Genomic DNA, 12,541 nt, shown 5'->3' with positions numbered 1-12,541 from the left:
AGTCTCAGCCCCGCATAGGCCGGACAGTCACAAAGAATGTAGAGACTTGTCTCCTCTTCCTCCCCGTATCAGATCGGCCCAGACTGTGCATGTGGTAATTGAGGGCTCCATGGCCAGTCAGTATTTGCACTACTAGCCTGGCGTCTCTTCTGCTCAAGAACCTTATGTCCCCGACTAGGCCCTCACTAGGTGTTTCCCCTAGTAGAACCCCGGCCTGTCGACATTTGATCCTCAGCTCATTTTTCCAAAACTCGAGGTGCTCGTTCCATAGCCAGGCCCAAAGCCTCTTCCTGCCAAGGCAGAAAGGGATCCTCCAGCACCGGTCCCGACCCGAACACCTCCATTCTTGATGCGGCCTTGGCGAGCCGATCGGCCTCCTCATTGCCCTCAATCCCCGAATGACCGGGGACCCAGGTCACGATAACTTCTTTATCCTTCGCCAGCTTCTCCAGTGCATTTCTGCAGTCCCAGACCAGCCGCAAGGTGCAAATCGGAGCTTCGAGTGCCTTGATAGCAGCTTGACTGTCCGAGCATATTCTCACGCGCCCACCTGTCTCCCTCCCTTCCAGGACCAGTTGGGCACATCTTAGGATCGCCACGATCTCCGTCTGGAAAACTGTGGCGTACCCATCCAGAGGCAGGCTTTCCGCCACCCTCCTTTGTCGGCAAACAATGCTCGCCCCGGAGCTCGTACCCGTCTTGGAGCCATCTGTAAACCAGACGTCCCCGTCCCAGGCCTGAACCAGTGCCCCGGGTTCTTTCCCGTCCACGAGCCCTGTGACCTGCACTTTAAAGCGCCTGTCCAGGGCCCGAATTGCTGGCATCCTGTCTTGCCTCATTCCAAAGACGGAGTCGGTCAGCACGCCGTTGGGGAACTTAGTGTGCGCAGTCCCCTCCTTCCACTTCAGTTCACAGACTGGTCGGTGTGCAGCGATCGCCGCCGTCCCCACCACCACCTGGTGAAGTGGTTCAATCCCGAGCAAAATGCCCATGGCTGTCACCGGCGTGATTCGCATTGCACCCAGGGCCCCTCTTAAAATCAGAGCCCTGATGTGCTCGAGCGCCACCACCGCCGCTTTCTTCCGCGCCCTAGGCCACCACACAACTGCTGCATAGTTGAGCCTGGGTCGAAGTATTGCTGTATAGATCCAACAGACCATCCTGGGCTTCAACCCCCACGTCTGGCCCACGATTCTCCTGCACATCCAGAAGTAAGAGCACAGACTCTTACAGCGGCTTTCAAGATGTTCCCTCCAGGACATCTTCTTATTTAGGATCACTCCCAGATATTTTACTGATTCAGCTGAGGCTAGCCTTATACCTTCAAAGATGGGCCCTATTATAGTGCCCACTTTATATTTGCGAGTGAAAACAACAAGCCCCGTTTTCAGCGGATTCACTGACAAACCGATCCCTCTGCACCACCACTCTACTGTTCCCAGTGCGTTCTGCATGAGCTCCAAGAGAGGCCCGAGAAAAGGTCCTCGTACTAGCAGAGCCACGTCATCAGCGTAGCCCTGCACAAAGAAGCCCCTCTTACTCAGCCCCTCAAGCAGCTCATCCACCACCAGGCACCATAACAGTGGAGAGAGCATCCCACCCTGGGGGCACCCTGCAACCGCGGGTAAATTTACCCGTGGTCACATTAGACAGACTCCCAAGTGAAGGGGAGCCCCCCGTAAAACACTTCCCAAAGGCCAAAATGGATCCACAAACCCGGGAAAACACCCCGGAAACCAACCGAACGAACTTGGAGACCAATGCGGAGGAAGCGGAAACCACAACTACCCAGGAATCCCACAACAAAAGCAACGATGTGACAGTCGACCACACCATAAGGATCGACGCAACAAAAGCATCGTCAGGAAAAGAGGGAGATCCGGACAGCAGCAAAATACCGTCCGACAAGCCAAATTAATAAAATTAAAGCTAAGTTAACACCATCACAAGTCAATTTATTACATTTCAAACATCTGTATATATAACAACACACCACAAACATAATTAGATTGATAAGTTAAAATTTTAACATATATATACATTCTCTTGTCTTATTTTATATTAAGTTAGTCTATTTTTATACTATAAATAAATAACTAATTCAAACAAGCTTTCCTGCGCACAACTATGGCAGCACCGCCATATTGCAAAGCGCATTGATACATGGCGACAAAATAGGGGCCGAAAGGAAAGAGCCAAGCGTCGCCATTGTACGAGTTAGTTGGTCACGGACCACGAAACACGACACATCGGTGTCATCGCACGTCGATGCGAATGATGCAAGATTGCATCATCCCGAATGTAACGCGTAATCGCGTTATAGTTAAGGACATCAACTCGCTGTGATACGGGAAATATGTACACGTGAAATCAGACAATGTAAAATACTGTTTATTTTCATATACAATCAGTGTGTGCAATAAATATATTACTCGTGTGAACTTGCTATGAATCTTTCGCGTACCCAACACGAGAAGTCCCGTTCCTATGCGCGCATCTAAAACAATAAGTGTACAGACATTAAACGCAGTGCACAATTAATGAAAATTGACTTACCTGTGTACCGACGAACGTTACGCGGCGGCGTAATCTATCCCACGACGACCGTTGACAGGGAGAACGAGCCTGGCCAATCACGTACGAGGATTCCTGAAACAGAAAGAAAGGACAATTACGTATCCCACCTTGGTAATTACAGGGTCAAATTACCTGGCGACCGTGAGATCCACGCAGGATTCATCTTAAAGGTAGGTGAAATAACCTGAAAAGTGAAAACTCAGAATTTAATGTCCGTTCGTCCGGTCACAACCCCCTCTCCACCCATCCACTGACCCTCGTTGTTCCCAACGAAGCTACAACTCGTCGCCCTAGCATGCCCCGGATCCACTCCACGAGTTTCTCCGGCACACCCCTGTGCAACGCTTCTTCACACACCACCTTGTGCGGGGTGTTGTTGAAAGCACCCTCTATATCTAAGAAGGTGCCCACCGCATAGCCGCCCCTCTCCAGTTGCTCCTCGATAAATGACACAGTCGCATGAAGAGCCGTCTCCGTAGAGTAGCCCATGCGGTATGCGTGTTGCGCGCAGTGCAAGGGGCGCCGCGGGAGGACAACGTCTCTTACGAACGCGTCGACCAATTTCTCCAGAGTCTTCAAGAGAAACGAAGTCAGGCTTATTGGTCTGAAGTCTTTAGCAGAAGAGTAGCTCACTCTTCCCGCTTTTGAGATGAATACCACTCTCGCTAGTTTCCTCTCGTATGGCCCAGAGCCAAATATGCCCTCAAAGTCCTTGTCAGAGGTCCAACGACCAGTTCCAACCCTTTCTCTAGAAGAGCCGGAAAGACTTGATCTGGTCCCGCCGACTTAAAGAGTTTGAAGGTGTTTATTGCCCATCTCACTTTTCCTTGACAATGCTGGCCGCTAATCCCCAGTCCGCTTTACGAGCTCTGCGCAAGCTCATCGCATCATGGGCGAACAGTTCACCGTACTCCCTGCGAAAGCCCGGAAAGCTGGCCTCCAGCAGGTGCACCGGACACCGCTCCCCGGTCACCATTGTCACATCAAGGAGACTAATGGAGTCCAGGACGGCGTCTGGGTTTCTGGCTAGAATCCTGCATAGTCTTGCGGTCTCGGGCACGCCCTCTACCGACTTGCAGAACTCTTTTCAGCTCTTTTTCTTAGCCCTTACCACAGAGTCTCTGTAGTTTTTTTGGGCCCTTCTATGAAGTTCCTAATCCGACTGGCGGCCCGTGTTCCTGGCCCTATTCCAGGCCCTCCGAGCCGCACTTCCTGCAGCTTGGGACTCCACCAGGAGTTGCCCCTGGAAATCTTAACCGCCCTCTCTGGGCAGTTCCTTTTGTAGCTCTCCACCAGAGCCCTCTGCAGATGATCCACGCAGAGCTCCAGTTGCTCCTCGGTCCCGTGCCTCCTTGAGAAACCCTCGAGATAGCATTTCAAGTCCACCCGATAGGAGTCCCAATCGGTCCTTCTGGGATTCCTGAATGTCGTCACCTCACCTCTGGCCCAAGCCAGCTTGAAGGTGATTTGCCTATGGTCTGACAGTGAAGGTTCGCGCGAGACCCTCCATCCGACCACATCCCTCGATGTACACCTAGAACAGACAGTAAGATCGAGAACCTCTCTCCTCACCGCCGTGCAAAAGGTGAACTCGTTACCTGTGTTGAGAATCTCCAGGTCCGTCGACGCTAGAAATTCCAACAGCCTCCTACCTCTATCGTTGGTATTCGTGTTACCCCAAACCGTGTGGTGCGAGTTAGCATCGCACCCCACTATCAGGGGAAGCCGCTCACTCTGGCAGTACTCTACTAGTCTGGTCACCGGTTCCGGCGGCGGCGGGGCTCCCTCGTCGTGAGGAAAATACGCGGAGCACACCACCACCCTCTTCGTGCTTCTCAAGGAATTGGCAACATCAAGCTCGACCGCTACCACATCTCTGGAACATAAATGTGGGATTAGTCGAGCGTCAATGCCCTTCACCGCTACGCAGGCTCTGGGCTTTTCGGCTGTTGGAGGCTTAAATAACCTCCCGCATGCTGCCACGCCACTGATACGGCCTCGGACGAGCCAAGGCTCTTGTATCAGTGAAATGGCTGTGTGCACCGCAGCCTGTTTCCTCGACAGAATCGCCGAGGCGCCTTTGCTGTGGTGCAAGTTCATCTGAGTAAAGGTCACCCCGGGACGATTGAACTTTACGATTCGTCCATAGGGGGCCCCTTCTCGCCCTCCCAATCCCCCCCCACCTTGGGCCCCGTTCACCTTGAAGATGACTTGGTCGAGCCCGAGGTAGGGCTTGAAGTCCAACGCCTTCAGCTTGAGGACGCTGGACTCTGGAATCCTGAGAACCAGGTTCCTACCATCCCTGGTAGCCCTACGTTCTCAGCCATAATCTTCCAGCTCCCGGTGCTGAGCCCAGGATTCTGCCTCTCCAGCCGCTCCAGGACCGCGGCCGGTTCATCGGGAGCCCCCGGGACCCAGACCACGGCCCTGTGCTGCCTTTGAAACACCTCCGGGCTCACCACCTTGAGCTTGGCGTTTTCCCAGGGAGAGATGTTCCCCATCTGCTCAGCGAGCCAGATTAGGGACGCCTCATCCCTGCCTAAGACTACCGCAGCCCCTCCCCTAAGGAAAGTACGACGGAATGGGTCTTTCCTGGATCCCACTGATTGCCCTGCTGACGGCCAGCTTCAAGAGAGCCAGCCGCTTAGCAGTGATTTCCTCCTTGGGATAACCCTCGAGGATGATAACCCTTGTTAAAGGGTTCATCGCTTCGGCATAGGTCCCAATGCATTGAGCCCTATGCTTCTTAGCGGGTTCTTTCGCCGAAGGGGGAGTGTTCGTGGAGCCCTTCCGGCGTTTGCCGCCGGCGTGCCCCTCCCTCTCCCTCGGCGTTGCTACCGGGGGGGGATCACGGTGCCCGAGGAGATCTCGCACTGAGACCTTTCTCGTTCCCGTTTGGCCCTCCTTTTCTCCGCACCAGAGCGGTTTCTGTTGCCAAGAGGGCCCGCCGCTGGCGCGGAGTTTTTCTTTAAGATGGTGGCGGTGGTGCCTCCAGAACCCGGGCGAGCCCCATCCGCACCCATCGCCTCCGCCTGTGAGCCTTAGCCGACGGCGGTGGCGCCTTCAGAGCCCAGATGAGCCCCGTCCGCAACCCCCTCCGCCGCCTCCGCACTGGAAGCCCCGCACTGCAAGCCTTCCATCTCCTCTACGTCTTTGAGATTTTTAAATGTTTCCATCTTGGTCCCACGAGTACCTAAGAAAATAGCGGTCCGTCCACACAGAGCCCCGGATGCGTGGGTAAGGCTACTTACTCTGGGGTGTCGCCTGGTGCCCCAGAGGCATCGTTCAAGACACTGCTCCCTCAGTGCCACGCAGCCATCGCCACGATAGTTTACAGCTTGGCTTAAGGAGCTGGTCCGCGGTAGCGGCTTTCCTGACCCCACGCAGGGTTTTACACCTGGGAGACCAGTTATAACCTCCACTAACCGGAAATACCCTAATCCTACGCAGGATTTTATCCCTGGGGGACTCGGGTTCCTCCGGCCGTTCTCCTATCCGCCACCCGGAGACGCGCCCGGGAGGTAGCTCAACCCCCGAGTTGGGCAATTTAAGTCTATATTGAAATCTCCGATCAAGACAGCGGCAGAGAATTTAGTGAGTCCGGTCGGCCCGACATTCGCCAGGTAGCCGATCTTGGGTGGACAATAGACCACCTCGAGTAGGAACGAACGGCAACCAGGAGTTGAAACCCAAAGTAAGAGATACTCCGGCTGAGCTCCGTAATGACGAGGGAACGACAGTTCCGCCCAAGCCGGCACGCAGAGAGGCCAATTTCCTTCTCCCCTCTCCTCGCGATCGTGTCTTAATAGGTGATATCCCTGAAAATTGACTAGAGAGTCAAGGATATGTAGTTTAAACCAAATTTCTGATAGGGCGATGATATCGTAAGATTCTCTGTAAAAATAATCAGAGAATTTGCTGAAGTGGGGAAGAAGAGACTGGTAGTTAACGTGGCACACTTGCAGACTCGCATGTTCGACGGACGCTTGAACGAGGCGTTATTTGTTGCGCGACGAGATTGCCTTTGGATTCTTAGGGACGGCCCCGAAGTCAGTTTGCGACGTCCGTCGCGAGAGTACGGTTCCTCCAGGTATTTTTGCCGCAGATCCCAAATAATGGGAGAAGAAGCCCGGCGCGATATCCACCCCGGAAGAGTGAGCATTGCTCCAAGCCACCCCCGACAAAACAGGAGCGGAAAGCAAGGGGTCGGAGATGAACGAGCGCAGGTGATTACACCCGCGAAGACGAACGAACAAGGCATGCGCCTGACCAAGATAGACCCGTCGCGCATTTAGGCATATTGCAGTTGTCCATCCCTCACCGCCCTCCTAGTCTCAGCAAGCGTCGCTCGCGCTGCCGTCAGCTTCTCATTCACCTCGACTATGCAAGAAGACAAGCCCGGGACTTTTGAGCCATGCCGTTCGCCTTTAGACCGCTTTCCACCCAGCGACCTATTCCGAATTCCGTTGGAGGAAAGCTTGATCACAATAGAGCGAGGCCGATCGCAATTGACACTGATGCGGATACACCTCTGGACGTCATCCAGAGCGGTTGCAACGCCGATAGTAAAGCCAATATTGGTCACTGCTTTTTTGAGTTTTTCGGAAGGAGATTCTTTCACGCCGAAGATTATGAGTTCGGAGTCAAGCCTCGCCCGCTTAAGGACCTCAAGTCACTCCTTTTTTTGACTCCGCTTGGACGCCAGCACGACTCTCGAGAGCGCTTACTTGCTCGTCAAATACAGCCCGTTGATTGATCTTTAAGTTTATCTATAGAATTTGCAAGCAATGCGGTGGTTGCGGTGAATGTCTGCTTGAGCGTGGCAAGTTGCGAGTTAATCGATGAGAGGTCCCGTAATTGCACTTTAATGTCTGAGAGGTCTTGAAGCTGCGTTTCTATGATAGATAATTTGACAAGGAGGGTTGAGTTGATGTCACCAGATCCGTCGGAATCCAAGCAGGAGGCGCCAGCGCGAGCAGCAGCGCTGTCGGTAGCCTCTCCAGAAGATCCACAGAGAGCAGGAGGTGTCCGCTTTGTGTTGTCCTGCGTCTTGGAAAGGCATGCAACTAAGCCTGAATCAACCAATAAGATCATCGAGGCCGCAGAGCCGGCTAGAGCGGCATAGCATTCTTCATGATAGAAATGCTTGGCGGAACAGTCGCATTGAAGCAAGTCCTTGGCCAAAATAAATTTTTTACAGCCACTGCAGGCAAGTGGCATCGTGGAAACAGAGACCCGAGAAGGCAGCTAATCAGTGTGAGAGAGCAGAGCTCTACAAATGCTAGTGAAATTGGTACTCACCGAGTGTCCTTTGGTCTCCGATCGTGAGTTTTGGAAACACTGGTCTGCTGTTCACGTGCTCAGGGCGAGCCTGCGTCTGAGTGCGCAGGCGCAGTGCCTGATCGCAATGTCAGCCTCTTGAGAGCTCGATGAAATGTGCAACGAGAAACTGCAGAGAGTTCGGCAATGATGCAGTCAGGGTACTCACGGATGTGAAGATCACGTTAAAATCGAATTGCCCTTGACTCTTGTCCAGAAAATAAGGGCCCCGGAAGGCAGCAAGCAACAAAAAAACGTATCAGAATATAGAGCACACAGAGACATGTCCACACGCTACTTACCGGAGGCAAGACTCTACAGTAGCGTCAATTTCAAAATCACTAGGCACGGCTTCAAATCACGCAACCCACCCGCTCTTTCTGTCTGAGAGAAACCGGTTTTTACTGCTCGTTACTTAATTAATTAAATTATTTAAAATTGAGCCTACTGAACAGGTGACAATGGCAATTTTGTCATCCAGCGCAACGGATGAATGGAAGGAGGCCCAATCGAGGGAATCCAGATAACCGTAATGCGTTTTGAAATTTAGGTTGGAGAGATCGCGAACAGAAATGGCGCGAGGTAGAAGTCTGTTGAAATGGCAGTCGAAAGTGACCTCGATCAGATCATGGCAGGAGAGGAAGGAGAGAGCGTATTGGTGGTGAGACAACATGAAGGATTGACTGCTAACAAAGCTGTCGTCAATACGAAAGTGCAAAGTGGCTGTTTGGTGAGTGTCAGTGAACAGGATGATGTAGAGATGATTGCTCTGGCAGAAGCATCAAAGGATTGGCGGATTAGGTTTTCGTATTAAACTCACTGATCACGATCACTGCAAAGAAACTTCTTGAAATCATTCTCAAAATTAAAAAAAAAAGCCTAGTTTGAATGGTTGATAGACAATAGTTCCAAAAGGAACGTTCTCTGTTTGGCAGCGAAAATGCGCACAAGCATGTATCCGGTTGACCGCAGTAGCGCTTAGGCGGTGATGCGAGCATACTCGCAGAGAGCCCGTTGCACACGTAAACACTAATCCCTCCCTACCCTTGTCTACTCCGTCGACACGCAAGAGCGAGAAGCCTGGGAGATGGACGAGATTGTCTACAGCGTAGGGCTTAAGCCATGTCTCCGATATTGTGATTGCGTCGAAGCAATTGCGGGAGAAATAATTCCAAAATTCAATAAAATGAGGGAGAAGGAACTGGCAGTTCACGTGACAGAGCCAAAGCGGATTGTTAGCAGAAGAATAGGCATCCTATGGACGTCAAGCGTACGTGCCGACAAAGGCCGTACGGCAACCGCACGGTCAGCGGAATTTCCACCGTACTCTTCCATCATTAAGGGCACTTGGTACAATTTATCATAATCGAGAAGTTGTTACAGAGTCAAGTTGTAAAAGAGCTAATTATACAACTCGGAATAATGAAACGAAAATCGCTGATAAGAGGAACGTAGCGAATAGTTGGCAGATTCTTAAAAAAAGGAGGTTTGATCACTGACCTCATATTCACAAAGACAGAACGGAAGAACGCAATCCAACTAGCAAAGTTTGAAGTCTATAAAGTGGTATTATTGCTTACTTTTTGTAGAAACTTTATTATGCTACTAGTCACACTCTTGCGCTTTTTTCATACTTCTTCTGTGCATTTATTTGCGATAAGTTGAATGCGATGAATCGATCGATGGCCTCAAAGAGGCCGCAAGGATATATAGTTTTAGTGCGCCGCCGCAGGCCGTTAAAGGCGCGCACGGGTTGACAGCCGGCACCTGCTTAGAGCGAGGCGCAGAGATAGCCAGCGTTCCACATGATAGTCAAAGTCTAGTTTTTTACTCATGTTTATATATTCAGAATCTTCAGGTCTCTAGGGACTTGGAAATATCTCGTTCCAAGTGTTGTTAGCATAGTTTGTTCTGATTATATTTGATGTTTTTATCTTCATAATTATCACAGGCCATCGCTTCTTTTGTTTGTAGTATTATCTACAAAATTCTATCCTAAATGTCTCACAGCATGAGATTGGCCATGGGTGCCCATTTGTGCAGGGGCTTTTCCCAACTGTTTCTTTCTCGAGGCAACGTTGCTATCCATGTCAACATCTGCCCGAAATATTTCTAAAGACCGGACATTTCCAACCAGGCTGAGCCTATATGGATGTTGTAATCTTTAGTGTTATTCTTTCATAACGCGTTTCAGTATTGAATCAACTCTGCTCTGAGGGGAGCGGTTCACTTACACACCGTCTATTTGCCCACCACCACTCACAGTGGTCGATACAGATTTTTCACTGGTAAAGCGTGTGAGTGGTCTGTGGGTAAGTGAACGATATGCAAGTGAAATACACTCTGCTCTGACAAGTAAACCTACGGAGGTGTTAATCACCGATTTTAATAAAACTTTGCATATGCGTAGAACTTCGAAAAATATTAAACACGTATTTTTTTATCGGCAATGGTCCACTCTAAAGGGTGAAAACTACCCCTTAAAGGTAAGGGATAGATTTAACATATTAGGTGTAATAAGTTGAAAATTTGAAAAGTAAAATGTGTTAGGAGTTTTTTGGGGTCGGTGAAACTAAATCTTATGTCAAAAGTATGAAATTCAAAATGGTCGATCTAATATAGCGCCCAGATATTTATTTTGTATAATATGAAGTTAAAAAATGTTGAAAATTTTAAAAAGTAAAATGGGTTAAGAGGTTTTTGGGTCGCTGAAACTAAATCTTATGTCAAAAGTATGAAATTCAAAATAGTCAATCCAATATGGCGTCCAGATACTTATTTCGTATAATATAAAGTTAAAAAAAGTTGAAAATTTTAAAAAGTAAAATGGGTTAAGGGGTTTTTGGAATCACTGAAAATAAATCTCATATCAAAAGTATGAAATTTAAAATGACCGATCCAATATGGCTTCCAAATACTTATTTTGTATAATATAAAATTAAAAAGAGTTGAAAATTAAAAAAAATAAAATGGGTTAAAGGGTTTTTGAAATTACTGAAAATAAATCTCATCAAATAATTCTCAAACATATGAAATTTAAAGTTTTCTCTACGCCCAGTGAGAAATTGAAAATTTTAATAATGAGATGACAAGAATTCTTTAAATTTACTCATTTTGACAAAAAATAATAAAAATTTTAATGTATCTGGATGCCATACTAGATCGACCATTTTGAATTTTATACTTTTGACATAAGATTTAGTTTCAGCTGTTATGCGTTCTTTTCTCGGATTTGTTGGTAGGAGTCTGTCGATCGGAGATTGAATTGAATTACTCGTGTACGGTTAATAATAAAGTTCATTATTCAAGATGGTTACACTGTCTGTTATTCGAGATAGATAAGATGGTACCGGACGCGACGCGGTATTGTCGCGTGCTTTAACCTGAGTCCGCCGCATCCATCGTTGATTCTCTACTTATTGGAGAGCCGGCCGATCTGGCCTTGCCAACTCAGCAGATCTGTTGTCCACTCGCAAAGGTCGCCTGTTCAGCGTTCCCGGTATCGGTTACTGTGTCATGATGTCAGCGTTACCGATACCGGTGGCGTAATATAAACAAATTGTGTTTGGTAATTAGCTGTTTCGTCAGCGGTGGCTTTTGCCACTCGTGACATTCCTCCCTCTTGAGTGGAAGGGAACGTAGGGTACGTTCCCGTTTTTTTTTTTGCTTGGACTTAACTTTATTGCTTAATTGCCTAATACATTATTACGTCGTCGTGACGCCGTTTTTCTTCTTGCTTTTCTCGTTGGTTTGTTGTCTCGCGTCGGCGTCTTACAAACCATGTGCTTGCTATTACTATAGCTATTATTATTATCATTATTGTTCCGGTGCCTAGAGGATACATAACATATTTGTTAGTTACTATCGTCGCCTTTGTCCAACAGTTTGTCGATTTTCTCTATACTTAATTTAAGTTTATCTAGGTCATTGGAGCTTCTGATTATCGGTCGTAAGGCTGCCTGACTTAGTTTAGCTTCGCTATTTTTTCCGCTATCGTTTCTGGTCTGTAATGTCAGGTTGTATTCGGGTAGATACGTCTGTATTGTGTTTGTTCCTACGGTCTTTTGAGTCGTTAGTGTTACGTACGTGGTTGTCAGTTTGCAGTTTCCTGTCATTTTTAGTTTACCTGTCCGTTTGATTGTGGTTTTTTCCTCCGCCTTATTTTCGCACTTAATGCTAACTTCCCGAGGTTGCGGTGCGGAATATAGCCACGCGTTTTCTTCGATTAATGCGTGTGATTTGAGAATAGAAGCTGTTTTTTGCAGTATGTTTCCGGTCCCTGCGCTTGCGTGTACATTTGCACTTCGCATGGTGCTGTGTTTCCCACGAAGTAAGTCGGGAAGCTTGTAGGGCATGTGTAAGTATCGCCTTTCTTCACGCACTTGCTTGCTTCCTCCTTGTCTAGTAGTATGTAGTGATGGATTTCTTTATCTATTGCCAGCAGTAGTTGGTAGATTTTTACGTATGCGAACACGTTGTCATGCATTGACGTCGGTAGCGCCACTGCTTTTATTAGTTTGTATGTTGGGTACGCTACTACTGGAAAACGCAGTACCGTGTGTATATATGGTTCGTCGTGGTACGCGTTTACCGTAAGGTAGTTCTGGATTGTTTCCCAGTTTTCGACCTTTATGCTGAATGGGAA

General features: G+C 48.8%; 2 protein-coding genes across 2 annotated transcripts; both read right to left on the bottom strand.

The window, feature by feature from the left end:
• Positions 1-236: 236 nt before the first annotated feature.
• On the bottom strand, positions 237-1,595 carry LOC105202882. The gene has a single exon (XM_026140289.1). It carries the CDS (start codon positions 1,593-1,595, stop codon positions 237-239), a length of 1,359 nt encoding a protein of 452 aa, XP_025996074.1.
• Positions 1,596-3,684: 2,089 nt separating this feature from the next.
• Positions 3,685-4,677, bottom strand: LOC113005144. Its single transcript, XM_026140288.1, has one exon. It carries the CDS (start codon positions 4,675-4,677, stop codon positions 3,685-3,687), a length of 993 nt encoding a protein of 330 aa, XP_025996073.1.
• Between the last annotated feature and the right edge of the window lie 7,864 nt (positions 4,678-12,541).

Source organism: Solenopsis invicta, chromosome 8 (assembly GCF_016802725.1).
Source record: "Solenopsis invicta isolate M01_SB chromosome 8, UNIL_Sinv_3.0, whole genome shotgun sequence".
NCBI lineage: Eukaryota > Metazoa > Arthropoda > Insecta > Hymenoptera > Formicidae > Solenopsis > Solenopsis invicta.
Note: the sequence above shows the minus strand (reverse complement) of the source record. Positions and strands in the feature narration are given on the sequence as shown.